Consider the following 19028-nt stretch of genomic DNA (forward strand, 5'->3'; position numbering starts at 1 on the left):
TGAACGTTTCAAATACACGTCAAATCATATTCTGTTGTCTTCCTGGTATGTAGAACAGTTCAGCAGGTCTTTTTTTCCCCAATCAGAGGCTCACCACAATTCACACTCAACCACATCACAGATCTGCCACACACATACGCCTCAGGACGGTGACGTCACTGCCTTTCATATGAATCCTTGATATAAACATTTACTGCAATACATTCACTTTGGTGGGTAGCCGCATCAACCTGCAACGTTTCGGCTGTGAATCCTTCTTCAGGTGTGAGGGTCTTCAGCTCAAAATAAAACACTTGGAGTTTGTAATGTAGGGCGCTCTGAACGAGTTAAACTTTAATGCAGGAAAAATGTATTTCCCAGAAGCTATACTGATTCTTATGGAAGCCTGTTTCCGCCAGGGAGTAAAAAAAAAAACTCGCTATGGTATTCTCTCCAATGCAGTGCAGTTAAAAAAAATATATCTGATGCTGTTCCTAATTTGATATCGTTTATGACTATCAGACGCTTTATGTTCCTTTTCTTTTTTCCAATGGATTGAACAGAGAGAGGCATTTCATGATGTACTTTTCACTGATGAAACAACAGTGGCTCTGGAACAGTTTTCAACCATGTCCTTTTATAAAAAGGGGAGATATGTGAACAAGGAAAACCCAAAGTACCCACCGAAGGTTAGCCCGTTATACTCTCAGAAGAGTAGAGGGGGTGGAAAGTGCCTGCGGTCATTTAATTAGTATTAAAATTTGCACTGATTCCCTTGCAAAGATATGGACATAAAAATATTCGTGCGTGGTCACAAAACTGGCATAAAAACGACAAAGTGAAGGCTGTGAAAATATTCACAATGTACTTTATACACAAAGGAAGTGTTCTCACAACTCTAGGAGGTTTCGTGAAAATGCTACAGGCGTGCCAAAATCGTTTCTGAACTTCAAACTAACTTTACCCCAGTTTTCATTGTCAGATTTTGAATAAAAAAAAGGCATTTAATTAAAAAGCGTTTGCGATTTTAATCAAATTGGGGTTAGACCATTAGACATGCAATACACTTCCTCGTGATCATGTTAGAATCTTTGTGTAAGCTTTAAGTTTAACTTTGTAATTATACACTTTAAACACTTTAATTTTGTAAACGCAACACACATTCCATAAAGATACAGTACAATCACATTCTACTGTCTTCCCGTGGTGTAAATGGATTAGCAGGTGATTGAGATAACAATGCATCGCCCACTGAGTGGAATGTTCTCATTTGTTCTCAAGTGTAAAAAGAGGTGATAATTCTTAATAATTTTGTGTTGCGTAAACTAACACTTATTTTATAAGAGTTTATTCTGCCAGACAGTACATGAATATAATGATATCGTTATTAATTTTTTTAGATACGCGATTCCATATTATATTCCCTCTCAATCAAATTCTAAAAGTATGCGTTTGTTTAAGCCGATAACGAGGGAATTCACAGAAAAGGTTAAAAGACTATCGCTTTTCACAAAGTATATAATCTTAATATGTTCAGAAGGAGCAAGTAAAAGCGTTTCCAAAATAACCACATGTAAGACTTTGATGCTTAAAATGTTTAGAGAGAAAGTGGAATACTGGTGTGTATTTTTTCTTTAAAATACCAATACCAGCCATATACAGTTTACATGATATGTTTATGTTCCTAAATTAATATTGTTTATGAGCATGTGAAAGGCATGGTGAATCGGAGATTCTCAAAACTTACTTTGTATGATTGGAAACGAATACGTTATCGGATCAACGAAAAGCTGTGGTGTTACTTTTTGTAAATGAAAAATAGTCTTTTCATTTACAAAGACGGTCACAAAGAATGTGGACCAGGGCAATACTTTGAGTTTACAGCTTGTCCAAGGTCATTCATTATTAATACTATTAGTAATATCTTCGGTAAAGACTTTGATGCATAAAATATTTCTGCATAAGTAAAATATTTATGATAAAGTTAGGTTGTGTACTTTTGCCCAACTGAGCAATCTTGCTTTCATAGAATATACCAACTTTTTAATGAATGATGATTAACATGCTGTAATACAAAGTTGAATTTTAAAAGTCTAAAGAGTATACAACTTAAATTCTTAATTGAATAAAGATTGTCCCTCAGCAGTGATCGGGATTCGAAACCAGCGTTTTCTGGTGACAGCTCAAATGCTGTACATGAGAGGTTAAGCTTTATTAGCTCCTCCTGGTGTTTTTACAAGGTGATTCCGGATACTATTTACATAATCTAATTTGCATATGGTGATTTGCGGTATGACAGGAAATGTCACGTTATACCGCATTTTGATGCGACACGCCCAACACGTTATACACGCTTGTTTTGAATAACAGCATCTGTACATATTGTCATTATCTTAAAAAAAACAGTGAGCATCTAATGCTTTTTAAATTATATCCATAATAGTTGTGTTATGTTCATATGCAGCCACATTTGACTTATTTTGCTGGATTCAATGATGTTCACATTGATGAGAAATTAAGGTGAAGGAGCTCAGTTGACCAGTCTTTTATTTATTCTTTATGTTTGTGTTCACATTGAAATTCCTAAATGGTTCATATGGTTTTGATTTGTGAAGCAGTCAGTGCATACTGTATATTATACAACTTTTTGTGATGTCAACAAAGATGGCATATTTTATTTTGCTCTGATTTTTACCTTTATTTTTTCATGGATTGTTCATTGCTATGCAGTATATAGGAAAAGACAAGTGCTTTAGGTTTCTAATAAGTGTTTTAGGATTCAGATTTTCAAGAAATCACTGAAACCTGGCTGAATGCATGCGTCCCGGACACCGCCTTCCAGCCAAAGGGGTTCACCGTTTACCGCATGGACAGAAACCACCAAGCAACCGGCAAACACAAAGGAGGAGGCGTTTGCTTCCTGGTCAACAGCAAGTGGTGCACCGACGTGAAGGTAAGCTCTAAATCCTGCTCGCCGAATCCAGAACACCTGACCATAAAATGTCGACCCTTTTATTTGCCAAGGGAGTTTTCCGCCACTATTATAACAACCGTTTACATTCAACCTCAAGCCTGCGTGGAAGCAGCACACAGTGAACTCTACGACATTATCAACAAGCACGAAAACTCCCACCCAGAAGCCGTCTGAATTGTGGGACTTCAACCACTGCAATCTGAGGAAAGTACTGCAAAAATACATTCAGCATGTCACTGTACTGACAAGAGGAGGCAATATTTTGGACCACTGCTACACAACAATTAAAGGAGCATACAAAGCGCTTCCCAAACCAAGTTTCGGTAAGTCGGACCACATCGCTCTCCTGTTGCTTCCTGAGTACAAACAGAAGCTGAAGACCTCCCCCACTGCGAACAGGTCAGTGCGTTGTTGGTCTGAGGAGGCGGAAAGCAGGTTAATAGACTGCTTTGATAGTGCTTTGATAGTACAGACTGGGCATTCCCAGCTTTAGGTTTTTGGGAATTCACATCTCTAAAGATCTAACCTGGACTGTGAACACTGACTCTATCATGAAGAAGGCTCAGCAGCACCTTTATTTCTTGAGGTGCCTCAAGCGATGGGGGATGCCAATACATGTGTTGGTGAACTTCTACCGCTGCACCATCGAGAGCATCCTCACCAACGGGATCACCGTGTGGTATGGCAACACCTCTTCGCGAGAAAGAAAGGCACTGCAGAGAATGGTCAACATGGCCCAGAAGATCATCGGCTGCGGTCTCACCGAGATTAAACAGCTCTATGAGGACCGCTGCCGTGGTAGAATTCTGGCCATCACAGAGGACAGTCACCACCCCGGGCATGAGCTCTTCACCCCACTGCCCTCAGGCAAGAGATATAAGAGCATACAGACACTTACCACTAGATTCTTCAATAGCTTCTATCCACAAGCAGTGAGATTGGCGAATACATTTAGCCATCCCCCTCGGACCACACCTACACCATCACCATCTACCTCTTTATGATTTCTTATCTATTGCACATCTCCAGTCATTGTTTACACGTCTGTATTGTTTACATTCAAACTGTCTACATGTTTACTTGCACATTGTCTACTGTTTGTTTGTATATTGTCTTGATGCACTGTTTGCACTTTGTTTTGTTTTTTACACTTGTTTTACAATCTAGAGACTTTCTGTAAGTAAGAATTCCATTGTACCAGTACCTTTTACATATGGCAGTAAAGTTCAAGTTCAAGTCAAGTTCAAGTTCAAGATAGAGGGATGGTATATTTATTTAACCTCTTTTATTCTGTTTGTTTGAAAATATAACAATCCTATACTCCTCAAATAGAAAGCATTAATTAAGCACTTCTATCGTTTCACTTTTAGCTCCTGTATTCTGAGTCAAACATTCTGAAATTATGTGAGAAAAAATTACTAGTGACAAAACTCCTTCCCTTCATACAAGCATGAACTTTTTCAGAGCTTCCTAACCATAACCATGTGCCCAGTTTTTCCCAGGATAAGCTCTGGGCCACTGTGACCATGAATTGGATAAGCAGTTATTGAAAGTGATTTGATGATGTGATGCAATATGTGATGCAATATATAATTCCATTATACACTATCCGAAAATTATTTGAGATCTTGTTTCAAATGAATAATAATCTGCCGTATGAACTCTTCTACAAGGTACCCCTGACTTGAGTCATGAGCAGACCTAATATCACTCTGCACTCCGAGTTCATCATTGTGGGACTGTCAATTCTACAAGAACAGGACACTGCACTCTTCGTCAACTTCCTCATCCTCTTTCTGGCCACATTCCTGGGTAATCTCCTCATTGTAGTGTTAATCTCCCTAGACCACCGACTACATGTGCCAATGTACTACTTCCTGTGGAACTTGGCAGTCTTAGACATGCTGATGACGATGTCCATCATATCCAATATGCTAGCGGGTCTTTTAGGTCATGATAAAACCATCTCCTTCACAGGCTGCTTTGCACAGATCTCATTTACAGCTACTGAAGGATTCCTTGTTGCTGCCATGGCTTTTGACAGATATGTTGCTGTAGTGAAACCAATGCATTATAACACTTTAATCAACACCAAGGCCTGTATTACAATGATATCTACAGTCTGGGTGCTAGGCTTTTTTGCACCTCTTTTGTCAGTAGTACTGGCAAGCACTGTGCCATTCTGTGCATCAAATCTTGTTTTGCACATTGTCTATCATTAGCGCACTGTAATGTTGTTAGCTTGTGGTGATGTTACAGCTCAAGTCAATTTTACTCTACTAATGGCCATGATGTCAATCTATATCCCCTTTCTCTATGTTTTATGGACATACTGCAGAATAATAGTATCAGTGATGAAACTGAAAACTGTGGAGAGTTGCAAGAAGGCCTTCTCAATGTGCTCCTCACACGTCACTGTCGTCTTTCTGTACTATGCTTCTGGTGCTGTGGTGTATATTGGTTTGAGAGTGGAGAGTATAAGTCCTGATGGACTCATCTTCATTGGTGCAGTGTACAATTTCCTCACCCCTTTGCTCAATCCCATCATTTACAGTTTAAGGAATGAAAAAATAAAGACAGCAGCTTAGAGGTTCTTTAAATTAAGTGCACTGTCAGGCCAAGTCAACAAGGCATAGTTCCAGGTATGGCGATGTTCAATATGTAAAAGAGATGCAAGTAAAATATTTATAAATCTAAAAAAAAAATCTCAGGACAGCATTTTACAAATGTTTCTCACAATCACTTGCTTAAAACTTTAACAGTCATATTTTTTTGCTGGAGAACATGAAAAAGAGTTAATTTTGCTGTGCAGCCTAAGTAATATTGCATTCATTATATGTAAATGTTCCTAATCTATTGTTTATAGCATTTTGTGATAAAATGCATTATCCACTGCATATTTTAATGTCATGATCTTTATAACCTCATTAATTAGTTTTTAGTAAAACACTGTGGAAATATTCAATTCATCTTGGACACTAACATTGAAGTCTAACATTAAATACCAGTGTATTTAGTCATGAAAAGGAGACAAAATCACCATCCATCAAATATGCTGAGAATAAACATTAGACATTAAGCATCTCTGAGAAACAAGCACAAATAAATTGAATGAGAGGTTGAAGTGGGCCCTGTGTCATGGTTTATCGTGATATTAGTCAATTCGAAACTGATGTTAACTAATAGTGTCCTAGTAATAATTCTAACATTTACATACCTGATACAGCAATAATCAGTGTTGACAAGTAACAAGTTACCAGTAACGGTAATTTACCACAAATTTATCATAAAATCTTTTTTTTTCTTTCAAATATACAACAATATGCAGTAATAAATTATATTGTGTGCTTTTATAAAAAGTCACAGGAGATTAAACTGATACAGTATAATTACTCATTGTGTATTTGTTAAAATTCTACTGCATATTAAATAATGCGAAACAGCAAGGGATGTGTTAAAGACATGTTTTTTTATTTGTTTCATAGAATACCTATCTCGCTACTTGCTATTGAATCAGGAAAATGTCTTTTTAATCATATGAAATGCTTTATAGCTGTTGTTTCTCTAAAACATGAAGCACACTGGAGCTCCTAAGTGGCTTCAAGAGCACAGACTGTAGGACAGTCTGCCTCATATCATTCATTTATTCCACATTCAATTTTCATTCATATCATTGGTGAACTATATCAACTGACCATATCTACAGATATGGGAATCTAGAAATGACCAGGGTTCCCTCACTTTGTCATTCAATTCACTCATTACAGATTCCAGTCTTATCTTTGAGACACACTTAGACACTGTGGGGTTTGAAGCAAGAATTATGCTTTCATAGAAAAACATATTGCTAATCCTAAGTGTTCAACAGCTATCAGTTACAACTTTGGTTATGGAGCACATGAACCATCACTTAGTCACTTGTCATTTCCGAATTCAAACAAACCATAAATTTAAACCACCATGTTGACTATGGAACTTTTGTGGCTCCTGAATGAAAGTCAGCATTATCCTAACCCTCCTTATCTTAGCGCTCTGACATTAAGTGGCTATGGACATCAGGTTACTGTGTTTTCTTGCTGAAAACTAAGTGCTCATTATTTGCAAAACAAATCTGGAACAGCAATAGTCTGGGTTGGATGGTGGCATCTAACCAGCAATTTACATAAAATCTGACTCTATCCTGGTGTCTGTTTTATATTCTGTCTTTAATAATATAACATGTGAATTTTTTTTCCATATACAGTATAAGCACAATATATAACCAATATATGCTGTATGTATATATGACAATCTAGAAACAGTTACTGAACACAATACTGTGAAATAATCAATATTCAATAATGACTTGTTAGTTGTGTTGTTGCCACAGCAATACTGGACTGTAATTGCAATTTCTCCAAGCAACTGTATCTGCAAAAAGACATTTCAAACGTATGTTTCACTGGTCAATTTCTGATCAAAGTCAAGAATGGGTTGTCTTCCAGTCAGACTTCACTTTCTCTTTTCGAGTCTAACATTTGCCATACTGTATATCTGTAGTAGTCTTTCCCTACCTGCAACGGGAGATCTAAAACATCTCCCAGGGGCTGCCAGATACAGAGCTCAGCTACAACCCATCAGCTGGCCTTTCTAAGTACACTCATTTCACTTGCAGTTTAACTTTTACGCATCACTACATGGTGTCACGCCCTCATCCCACCAGATTCTCACACGGAAGTGCACTCGCGCTAAATACACTCCATCCCCGAGCACTTCTGCCAAACAACACCGCTCCTGCCAGTCAGCCAACCACGACACTCCATCAATCAGCGGACCTTCTTCCTTTCACAATACTTAAACCCTGTAAAATCCTCTGCTCTTTGCATGGTATTGGTTGTTCTTTGGAGCTCTTATCTCGCCTTAGTTTTCAAAACCCTCTCTTCGCTTTTCACAATATGAACCACGGAACCTGCCTTTGACCACGTCTCTCGCATAGCCCTCTCCTGGATCGGAAGCCTTCTTATTGCTCTTCACGATACGAACTGCGGAATTTGCCACTGACCACATCTCTTGCCTAGCCCTCATTTACTCTGGAAGTTATCTGCCTGTCTCCTGACCACCTAAGGTACTGCACAGGATCCATCCTCCCGATTGCTCAGCAGGTCATTCATGACAGAATACCGGGCCTGAATCATGGACCCTGCAGACCTAAACTCTATATCCTCCCTGCTTAACCAGCACTCACAAGCTTTGACCCAGTTCCATCACTCCCTCCTGCTCCTCACGGATCAGGTCTCTCGGCTCTAGGCCACCCCGACTCCCACCCCCGCATCAACGCCCGTCCCGCAGTAGCAGGTGCCTCATCGCTTGCCACAGCCCTTCCTCTGATCCCTCTGGACAAGTTCGACGGGAATCCTGCTAAGTGCCGGAGTTTCATCGCTTAATGCTGTTTATGCATCCAGATGCACCAGGAACGCTTTCCTTTGAATCGCGAAGCAATTGGCTTCGTCATTTCGCTCCTCAACGCCAGAGCTCTGGATTGGGCCACGGCTTTATTGTCTAGAGGAGCCCCTGAACTTTCAGATTTTTACCTTTTTATCGAGCAACTCTGGATGACTTTCGACCTTTCTAGCTCCGACCTCACTAATCTCCACCTGTCCTCACTCCAACAGGGGCTATGACCCCTTCAAGACTATATTATTGAATTTCAAACTCTGGCCACGACCTCTGCCTGGAACAATGAGGTGCTTATATGCCAGTTTCGTAAGGGTCTCTCCAAAGAACTGAAGGACCACCTAGTCCTTATTCCCCTTAGCCCCCACTCACTGGATCTCATTATCTCCCAGGTGGTGGAATAAGATGCTCGCCTTCAGGCCAGGAAGACAGAACAACTTTAGGAGGATGCCGGCTCCCCTCCCCAGCCACCATGGCAACCCGCAACCTGCGGTTCACCAGGACATCTCCTGTCCTCCTGTCCCACTAAACCTCCCAGTAACCGACCAGCGCGCTCAATCTCCACCACAGTTACCAATATCTCTCGTTCCCCTGCCCCTTCGGGTCCTTTTCTTTCCATATTTCTGTCCTGGAATACTTTTAAGATCTCCCTTTTGGGTTTTATTGATTCAGGTGCTGCCGAAAACCTCCTAGACGCCTCACTCACCAGGAAATGGAACATCCCCATTGTGCCCCTTTCTCCTCCCGTCTCTGTGCACTCCCTGGATGGTTCCCCCCTGTCGCCTGGATTGATTGAACGGCAAACAGTTCCACTAACCCTCACCATTGGCACCACCCATGTGGAACAAATCAAATTTCTCATCCTGGATTCTCCATCACACCTGCTCCTTCTAGGCTACGCCTGGCTTGTTAAACATCACCCCAACTTTTCTTGGTCCTGGCTGCCTGTCGTCATCCTACCGCCGTCCTATCAGGATTTTTTCAGCCCAACCTCTGCAGGACAACTCGTCTCTCATTCCGTCTCAATATTTTGACCTGCACTCAGCCTTCTGTAAACAAAAGGCTCTGTCACTCCCACTGCACCACGGATACGACTGCGTGATTGATCTTCTTCCGGGAACCCTACCTCCCAGAGGGTGTGAGCATATCTATCCTCTTTCGAGAGTAGAGTCTGGACCTTAGAGGAATACATCGGGGAATTCCTGCAGTCTGGCTTTATTCGTCCCTCCACGTCACCAGCATGCACCAGGTTTTTTTTTTTTGTTAAGAAGAAGAATGGCTCCTTACACCCTCGTATTGACTATAGAGACCTTAATAAAATTACAGTTAAGAACTGCTATCCCCTGCCCCTTATGCCAGCGGCCTTGGAATCTCTACGTGGAGCCTCCATCTTTACCAAATTGAATCTCAGGGGGGCTTACAATCTTATTCAGATTAGAAAGGGGGATGAATGGAAGACTGCTTTTATAACCATCCACAGCCACTATGAGTACCTTGTGATGCCCTTTGGGCTCATCAATGCCCCATCTGTCTTCCAGGCTTTTATGAACAATATCTACAGGGATCTTATCCACAAATCTTTTTTGTCTACTTAGATAATGTTGTAATTTTTTCCTCTAATGATCAGGACCATATAGCCCATGTCCTGGAGGTTCTCGTTCTCGTCTCATTGAGAATAATCTTTATGCCAAGCTGGAAAAATGCCCTTTTCATGTTCCCTAAGACCCATTTCCTAGGTTACGTCATGTCTTCGGTGGGGTATGGAGATAGATCACATCTGGAAATCTGCCAAGATTGCTCTCCAAAGGACCTCCCTACGTCACACAGGGGCCACCAACCATCACTGGCGTCTGGCTCCCCGACTTAGGAGGAGTCAGTTCGAATGGCTGTCCACTAGGAACCTACCCCTGCATCAACCCTCGAAGAAACTCGGCCCTCGGTTCATTGGTCTTTTCCACATCCTCTCCCAAATCACTCCCGTCTCCTACTGCCTGGCTCTCCCCTCCTCGCTCAGGGTTCAACCCACATTTCATGTCTCCTTCTTGTGGCCTTTCTATCATTCCCCCTTTTCTAGACCCCAACCTCGAACCCCCCCCCCCTCGTTTGCTCGTTTGATCGGTGGTCTTCCAGCCTACACAGTCCACAGGATCCTAGACTCCCTTTGGTACAAGGGTTCACGGCAATACCTGGTTGACTGGGAGGGTTTCAGACCAGAGGAGAGATCTTGGGTTCCCGAAAAGGACTTTCTGGACCAGACACTTATCCTCGATTTCCATCGTACCACCTCAGATAGATCTACTAGGGTGTCCGGAGCCACCCGTGAAGGGGGGGGTACTGTCACACCCTCATCCCACCAGATTCTCACACGGAAGTGCACTGGCGCTAATTACACTCCAGCCCCGAGCACTTCTGCTAAACAACACGGCTCCTGCCAATCAGCCAACCACGACACTCCATCAATCAGAGGACCTTCTTCCTCTCACAATACATAAACCCTCCAAAACCCTCTGCTCTTTGCCTGGTATTGGTTGTTCTTCAGAGCTCCTACCTCACCTTAGTTTTCTAAACCCTCTCTTCGCTTTTCACGATACGAACCATGGAACCTGCCTTTGACCAGGTCTCTTGCCTAGCCCTCTCCTGGATCAGAAGCCTTCTCATTGCTCTTCACGATACGAACCACGGAACTTGCCACTGACCACATCTCTCACCTAGCCCTCTTCTGGAACAGAAGCCTTCTCGATGCTCTTCATGATACAAACCACAGAACTTGCCACTGACTACATCTCTCGCCTAGCCCTCGTTTGCTCTGGAAGCTACCTGCCTGTCTCCTGACCACCTAAGGTACTGCACAGGGTCCATCCTCCCAATTGCTCAGCGGGTCATTCGTGACACATGGCTCACTCTTAATTTCAGCTACTTTCATTACCTCCTGCTAAGTCCATTTTCTTACATCTTCATTAAAAGGGATAGAGTTCCATATTCACAGGATATGGATGATGATGATGATTATTATCATTATCCAGAAAAATGCCTGCCTTCTAAACTAAACAGATTATGACCTACTGTACATAATGTACAGTTAAATCTCTTACAATTAACAATTAAATCAAATACAATTAATGTTCTCCTACATGTACATTTAAATCTCTTTGTATATAAATATGGATGCTCAAAGTGAATGGGTCACCTAACTCCCTATTCTAAAATGTATTCACTAACCACAAAAAATACTAGTATGTGCTCTTTACAGTTGATCTGAGTAAGTGCCACTTGCCTGGCACATGCTCCTTGTGTCTTTCTTTCCTTCCTGTGTCCTTCCTTTCCTCTCCCTGTCCCTATCTCTGCCTACATGCCTTTTTTCTCTGTTCCTGAACTCTTGATCACTCTTAATCATGAACCAAGGTTAACTAGGTGATTGCTTTAACTAATTGCTTTGAAGTTCTCAAGAAATACAGATGTCAACACTAGCTAGATGTTTGACAACTGCCTCTTAGTCCTCGGACTAAAAGGAAAATTCACACATTTGTTTTATCATACAGTTGTTAGTAAATTTCAGTGGTTTATTTTAATGTATCATTATTACTAATTATGTCCAATTTATGGAGGAATTCAACTTAAAATGTGAATTTTCATTGCCTAAGTACTATCTCTCTGTGTTCTACTTGTTTGAATGGCCTGTTTTGTTACACTGTTTGACAAACTTCTATTTAATACTCTGCAAAAGTTCCTGATTACAGATGTCATGTGTTTCCTCCAAACATTTACAAAAACAGTTTAAAAACATTCAACTATGTTTCACCAAATTAGTTGCTTAAGCAATTTAAATCTCATAATTGCATCATGTTACAAAGACTAAATTGCTTAATTAGGATCTTGTATATTGTAAAAATTGTCTCTCTGGATTAATAAGAGCTACAGCTACTGCTATACACTCTGCAGTCTCTGGGGTCAATGTGAAGAGCTGCCCATAAAAGCAGATGAGATAAGACTAAGAATTTCTTGTCAAGCAGATGTGCTGGCAGAGCAGAGAGAACAAGCTAACATTCCAGGTATGTGAAAAATTCTGAAAAATATAAATGACATTTGTAATATATCTTTTTGTGTTTATGTTTGGACAAAACAGTTGACATTGGGTTATAGGATGTTGTTTTGGTGTAAAATTCTCCAGGTGCTGACAAAATTTACAAGCTCTGTTCACATTAAAGGGATAGTGAAAATGTTATGTATACTGTATATTGATCTGTTTGAAAGATTCCATTTATGAAACTATATGAAGTACACACAAATGTTACAGATTCAATATGTATCTTATTTTCTGTTTGTTCCAGAGAGTACCAAGGATTTGACATTGTACAAAGGATTTTGTAGACATTTTAGACAGTTTCTCAATGTGTTGCAGTTTATATCAGCATATGAGAATTATGCCAGATCACTCATTAACATAAACGTAAGATGTATTTCAAAAACATGTGAGATACAATTGTATTTGGAAAATGTACTGTAAGTCTAATGATGTAGCTGAATGTAGACATCTTCTTAACAAATGGTTCAAGTAGGTAGCCACGTCAGCATGTGTAGGCTGCAAAGGAACAGGTAAAGGTTTATTTCATGCTGAAAAGAAAAGAAGCACAATATTTCAGTTGACAGCCTAAAGAAGGCTCCACAGCCTAAACGTTGTGTCGTCTCTTCTTTTCAGCATGGAATAAACATTTACCTGTTCTTTCTTAGCAAATGGTCTGGTTTTTGAAAAGACTAAATCAAAAGAAACATTCTTCTTCTTAAAATTCTGGTTAAGAAAGTAGTCAATGACAACATTCAGCTTTTCAGTTTTAGCTTCTGCCTTCTTAATACGTCTTTTTCAATTAGGGAAAATGAATTCATTTTATAACTGAAGCTCCTATGTTGGGGGACAACATCTGACCTTAAGTGGGAAATTGCTCATAAAACAGATTGGTACTTTTTAAATTAATTTAACGTATTTTTTGTAAAATAATAAGGTTGCTAAATACCATTGCTGATTTTGCTGAAATTGATCTTTTTCATTCAAAACTATTCTGTTTAGGCATTCACAAGTTCATTGCAAATAAGTTCTTTAAAAAATATGTATACACCATTTGCAATTTTTCTAAATTGGACACCAATTGAATGGGGTGACAATATTTGCAATGCATTATAAAAATGTATTAGACATTTGTTGAACAGTGAAATTTGATATTACACAAAAGTAAATAAAGTATCTTAATCCTTTTACTTTGATCATTTAAAACTCATAATGCAAAAAAATAAAGCTTCAATATTAATATCTTTACACAAGTTTTTTTTTAAACTTCTACATACACTCTGAGTACTTCAAGAACATGCCCTAAACAATGTATTTTTATGAGTATACAGTGGATATAAAAAGTCTATACACCCTTATTGAAATTGCAGGTTTTTGTGATGTGAAGGCAGAAATCAAGATAAATCATGTCAGACATTTTTCCATCTTTAATCTGACCTTGCAACCAACAAAATTCAAGAGAAAAACAAATAGATAATTATTAGGAAAAATAATTGAAGTTAAAAAACCTACAACCTGGTTGCATACAGTAAATGTGCACACCCTTTTATAATGTGGGCTGTAGCTGTGTTCAGAGTTAACCAATCACATTCAAAATCATGTCCAAAGGTAAGTAGCATACACCTGCCTGCCATCAATGAAAGTGATTCTGATTAACCCCAAATAAAAATCAGCTGTTCCTGACTTTACATCACAAAAACCTGCAATTTCAATAAGGGGGTATAAACTTTTTATATCCACTGTAGAAGGTAATATTTCTTAAAAACTCCACTTTCCTAGTTATTTCCGAGTTATTAGAAATAGATGGATCTATTATATTTAATTTTGAATTTTATTATCACTATATAACCTCTAATTCTTTAAAATGTCTTATTGTCTCTTTCTCCAAACTATTAATTACCCACTGCATGTATATTTGATCTTTGGCATCCAGTTCCTAGCCGGAGCTGCTGAGACTTTGACCAATGGGAGGAATGAATGTCACACTTCACTCTGAGTTCATCATTGTGGGAGTGCCAGTACTACAGGAACACTACATTCCTCTCTTCATCGTCTTCCTCATCATCTTCCTGGCCACTTTCTTGGGTAATCTACTCATTGTGGTGTTAGTGGGCCTGGATCACCGGCTCCACACACCCATGTACTTCTTCCTCTGGAACTTGGCTGTCATAGATGTTCTATTGACTGTTACTATTATACCTAAGTTGTTAGTAGTGCTGTCTGGTCATGACAGGACTATATCCTTCTCAAGCTGTTTTGCGCAGATGTACTTTTTTATCTCATTTGCAGCTGTTGAAGTATTCCTTGTCGCAGTCATGGCTTATGATCGCTATGTTGCTATAGTGAAACCTCTACATTACAACACCATCATGAGCAGTAAGGTCTGTTTTACAATGACGGCCTCAGTTTGGGTGCTGGGTTTCCTTGTGCCCTTAACATCTGTAGTACTGGCAAGCACTTTGCCATACTGTGGATCAAACCTTATCCTGCACATTGTCTGTGACTACCCCACTGTAATATCATTAGCCTGTGGCGATGTCATAGCACAAGTGGACTTTGCTCTGTTTCTTGCCATGGTTGTAATTTACATTCCTTTCCTCTTTGTCCTGTGGACCTACTACAAAATTGTGTGGTCAGTGATAAAAATGAAAACTATGGAGAGCCGTAAGAAGGCCTTCTCAATGTGCTCTTCACATGTGACTGTGGTCTTCCTGTACTATGTGTCCACTGCCATGGTGTATATTGGGCTGAGAGTGGAGAGCATCCCTCCTGATGGGCGCATCTTCATTGGTGCAGTGTACTATTGCCTTACCCCTTTGGTCAACCCCATAATTTACAGCTTAAGAAATGAAAAAATCAAGGCAGCAGCTCACAAATACTTGAGGCTAAAGGCCCCTTTCTAGCACAATACAAAGAATAGTGTAAATGCAAGACAATAAGCCACATAATTATTTTAGTTTCAATTTATAATGAAAGAAATAGTCACACTTACAACCATGTGTTACAATTTCCAAATTTTAAAATTTGTAATGCATGTCCAAGTGTAAGAAAAAATACATCACTCCCTTTTTAATTTCTTAATAAATGTATAAACAAAATTGTATTATTATTGTATAAATGGAGATGTCTAGTCACTTATTGTTTATTTATTGTGAATAAATACCTTTTGATAACTTATTCTCTGAATTTCAAACTTTTACTGTGTGTACATTGATGAATTTCACATACTGAAAAGTTTATGTTTTAGGTTTTAGGTCAGTAGGACAACATGAAAATATATTGCTTTCAAGGTGGATGCTTTAGGATCTAAAATGTAATAAACCATAAATCAGAAGATATTTAAAATCAACATCATGCTGGGAACATCAGGAACTAAATTGCTGAAATGGAATGACAAAGGACAGCAAAATGTCAAATCTATAACTAGATTTTAACTGTAGCAATAAACAGGGTGATAAAGGAAAATCATTATGACTTGACTAGATTATCGTTTTGTGTTTATATACATAACTGTGATATATTATGTAAGTAGTATTTATAATATAATCAAACTGCCATGTTTCTTTTACAATAGTTGATAATGATACAACCATCCTTTATTGTGTTAATTACAGAAGAGCTTATGATTATTACAATTGGCATTAGTGGACAAACACAGTAGATATCAGAACTGCAGTATTCTGCTGAGATTCTGTTTAAAGTGAATAATCTCAATTCAACAGAAAAGTCATTACAATTCTCTGCATGTCTTGTAAATGAAGGTGATTATGAAAAGAAGCTCTCTTCCCAGTGCAAATAACCTACCAGTACAAAATAAAATAATTGCAGTTGAATATTGGTATTTTTTCCATCAATAAGTCAACTACAGAATTACATGAGCACATGTGGAATGGTTTTGAAAGGTGGCAGAATGGCTTACTTGATATGGCAAAGCTTTTAATTTGAGTAAACATTACTGAAAGTGTAGTTCAGGTGGGTAGTGAAAGTGGGTACTGAAAGTGTGTTTAGAAAATTGATCTGACAGGACTCATTTAAAAAAAATACTCTTGTATGTTTATACAACAACAAATGTATACATTTGTCTAATCTCTATTAGATGCCCTGCATTAAAGGTTTAGCTTTAGAGACGTCTCATTTTGAGGAATATAAAGTGCAAACAAAATCTAAGTCTTATCAGAAAGGCTAGGATTGTTTTTTTTCCTTTATCTTTTTAAATTAATGGTGTGAAGAGATCTTTTTGAGAAGAAGGGCATATGGACTAGTTTTTTTCATGTTTTATGGTACAGTATCATATGGGGAGTGGGCAGGGAGGCAGAGCTCTCAATAGATACTGTATGTGTTTCTATGCAATGCTGAAGAGAATTTGGAAATTAAGGAGATTCAGCTGGGGGTGTGACCATAAAACTTAGCTGACTGCTTCCCTGATGCCAAGCCAGGATGTCAGTCCTGAGTTAACTTCAGAGCAGACACAAGATCAGAGATGCCTTGCCAAGGCATGGCAGTGAGAGTCATTGGTTTCAAGCTGTGAGAGCAACAGGTGTGAGACACAGCTAATAATAAGAGTAGGAAATAACTGGTCTGTAAGATGCAAGATCAGACTACAGTTTACAGCTTCAAATTACACTGCCAGGGACATGAGAGTGAGGTGTTGGAGAGGTTGTGTGAGTTTTAAATTGCATGTTGAGCCTCAGGCACTGGAGACTTGGTGTTATGAGTATGAAACCTGTCCTGGTGATAACTGGAGAACAATTTTCACATTTTCACACACCTCTAATGGAGTGACATCAGTGGCTGGAGGCAGACCCAGAAGTCTGAGGACTGACTCCTTGTGAGAGAACCAGTAGATGTAATTGTGAGAGAGCAGTAGGCTCCATGTGTGTGTGTCACAGTCTCCTCCTTGCAGAGTTTAGAGGCATAGATAGAAGATAACAATAATGATGGCACAGCCACAATTGCAAAGATATGCAATGATGTTTATTATGAGGAACTATGTTCCCAAAGTCCACACCCAAAAAAAACAAAGTGAAAACCACAAACTAACCAGAAAAAAAACCAACACAAAGTACAAAATATATACATTAATTACTATACAAAAAAACACTAGATTGTTGTAGGCAGCTCCAATTCTACCCCCACAATCCACCTTCTCCTAACCCCCCTCCTATCTTGATGAGCTCCTTTTCTAGGTGAAACTCCTCCCCCTAGAATATTCCACTATAAATCACAAAAAAATAATTTGACAAAATAATAGTCAGAATTCTGATATACACATTTCTACATTAAATATACAACTAAACAATTAACATATTATTACCAAAAATACAATATCATACTCCATTTCATACATAACTGTTATTTTAGAAAATACTATCCCCTTTTAATGGTATCTTTGTACAAATCAATCCACGCATGCGCAATCCTGAAACAGGCACTACTAAGCCAGCTCCTGTTGCCATGCCAAAATTTGGGTCCTACGGGTTTGCGGGAGAAACCATTTTGCCGGTGAGAAATCCAACCAGCTTATTTATTTGAAACTCGTGAGTTGATAACCAGTTTGGTTCATTTCACTTCTGAAACAAGTGTTTGGTTTGAGTTAATGATTAATTTTGAAAATAGGGGAACAAACTTACTTTACTCTGTGTGTGCACCCACAGAGCAAACAAAGCTATCCCCTAATTCCAGACTAGTTTGTTTTTGTAGGAAACCAGTGTTATCACCTTCCTTTAGATAGTGGAGTGTTTGCATATGTGTGTGTATGTGTTCATGTGGATACCTCAGGAGTGCCAGGTGATCTGGAAACGGAGTCTCCAGTCACAGTGTGACATTTGAAGCTGAAGGCTCCAGGGTAGAGTGGGAACAGGAGAGTTCTTGTATGGTGGCTAGGAGCAGTGAGGCTCCTAGCGAGACTGTCAGTGTCAATGCTGTGCAGGGTAAGGCCTCAAAGAGTAGTAGCCTTAGTTGTTGCCATATCTGCCTGCCAGTAACGTATAGAAGGTGGCAGTGCAAGTCTGTTTAGATGGGATCGACCGAGTCAAGGGTGTTCCACTGCTAATCCCTAAAAGGGACTAGCTAGAGTGCAAGAGTTAGAGATGAGGTGCAGTGAGCAGGGATAACTGATAGCAAAAGACTCAGCGATGGAAAGAAACCTCACCTCATGATCCTGGAGGAGATCATAATAGGACGAAGGTGTGGGTGTGTTGGAGACTTTGAACCCAGGAGTCCATGAGCTGAGGGCCCAGAGATCTCAGTGTATATGCGCCATGTCCTGGTTATCCTTACAAGGGGGCCATGTACAGCACCATTCTTGATACAGAGTGCATAAAAAGTAAAAAAGTAAAAATGTTCCTCAACAGGGTAAGAGAGGTACTGTATGCATGGAGTGGTGGTCATACCTGTTTCACGTCCACAATGGCAATCACAACTTCTGTGGCTTCACAATGTCATATTATGTGAATATTTTAGATATATTATTACATATTAAGATTGTCTCAAATGCTCAATATTCATTTCAGACATCCTGGGGTTTGTGATTAAAGTATTTTTTCAGCTGTTTAGTGTGCTCTTTGTGTAATTGGTTATATT

General features: G+C 39.4%; 1 protein-coding gene and 1 pseudogene across 1 annotated transcript; both read left to right on the forward strand.

Moving 5' to 3' along the window:
- The first annotated feature begins 4644 nt into the window (after positions 1-4644).
- LOC148836399 (olfactory receptor 10J4-like) lies at positions 4645-5589 on the forward strand (annotated as a pseudogene).
- An 8821-nt stretch (positions 5590-14410) lies between these two features.
- Positions 14411-15349, forward strand: LOC148836400 (olfactory receptor 2AT4-like). The gene has a single exon (XM_088914166.1). The coding sequence runs from the start codon at positions 14411-14413 to the stop codon at positions 15347-15349; it is 939 nt and encodes a 312-aa protein (XP_088770292.1).
- Positions 15350-19028: the final 3679 nt, after the last annotated feature.

This window comes from Atractosteus spatula, chromosome 4, assembly GCF_055471065.1.
Source record: "Atractosteus spatula isolate fAtrSpa1 chromosome 4, fAtrSpa1.hap1, whole genome shotgun sequence".
NCBI lineage: Eukaryota > Metazoa > Chordata > Actinopteri > Semionotiformes > Lepisosteidae > Atractosteus > Atractosteus spatula.

What these genes read in the sequence shown, in the direction of transcription:
- LOC148836400 (XM_088914166.1), top strand. Translation starts at nt 14,411, where the DNA reads ATGGGAGGAATGAATGTCACACTTCACTCTGAGTTCATCATTGTGGGA.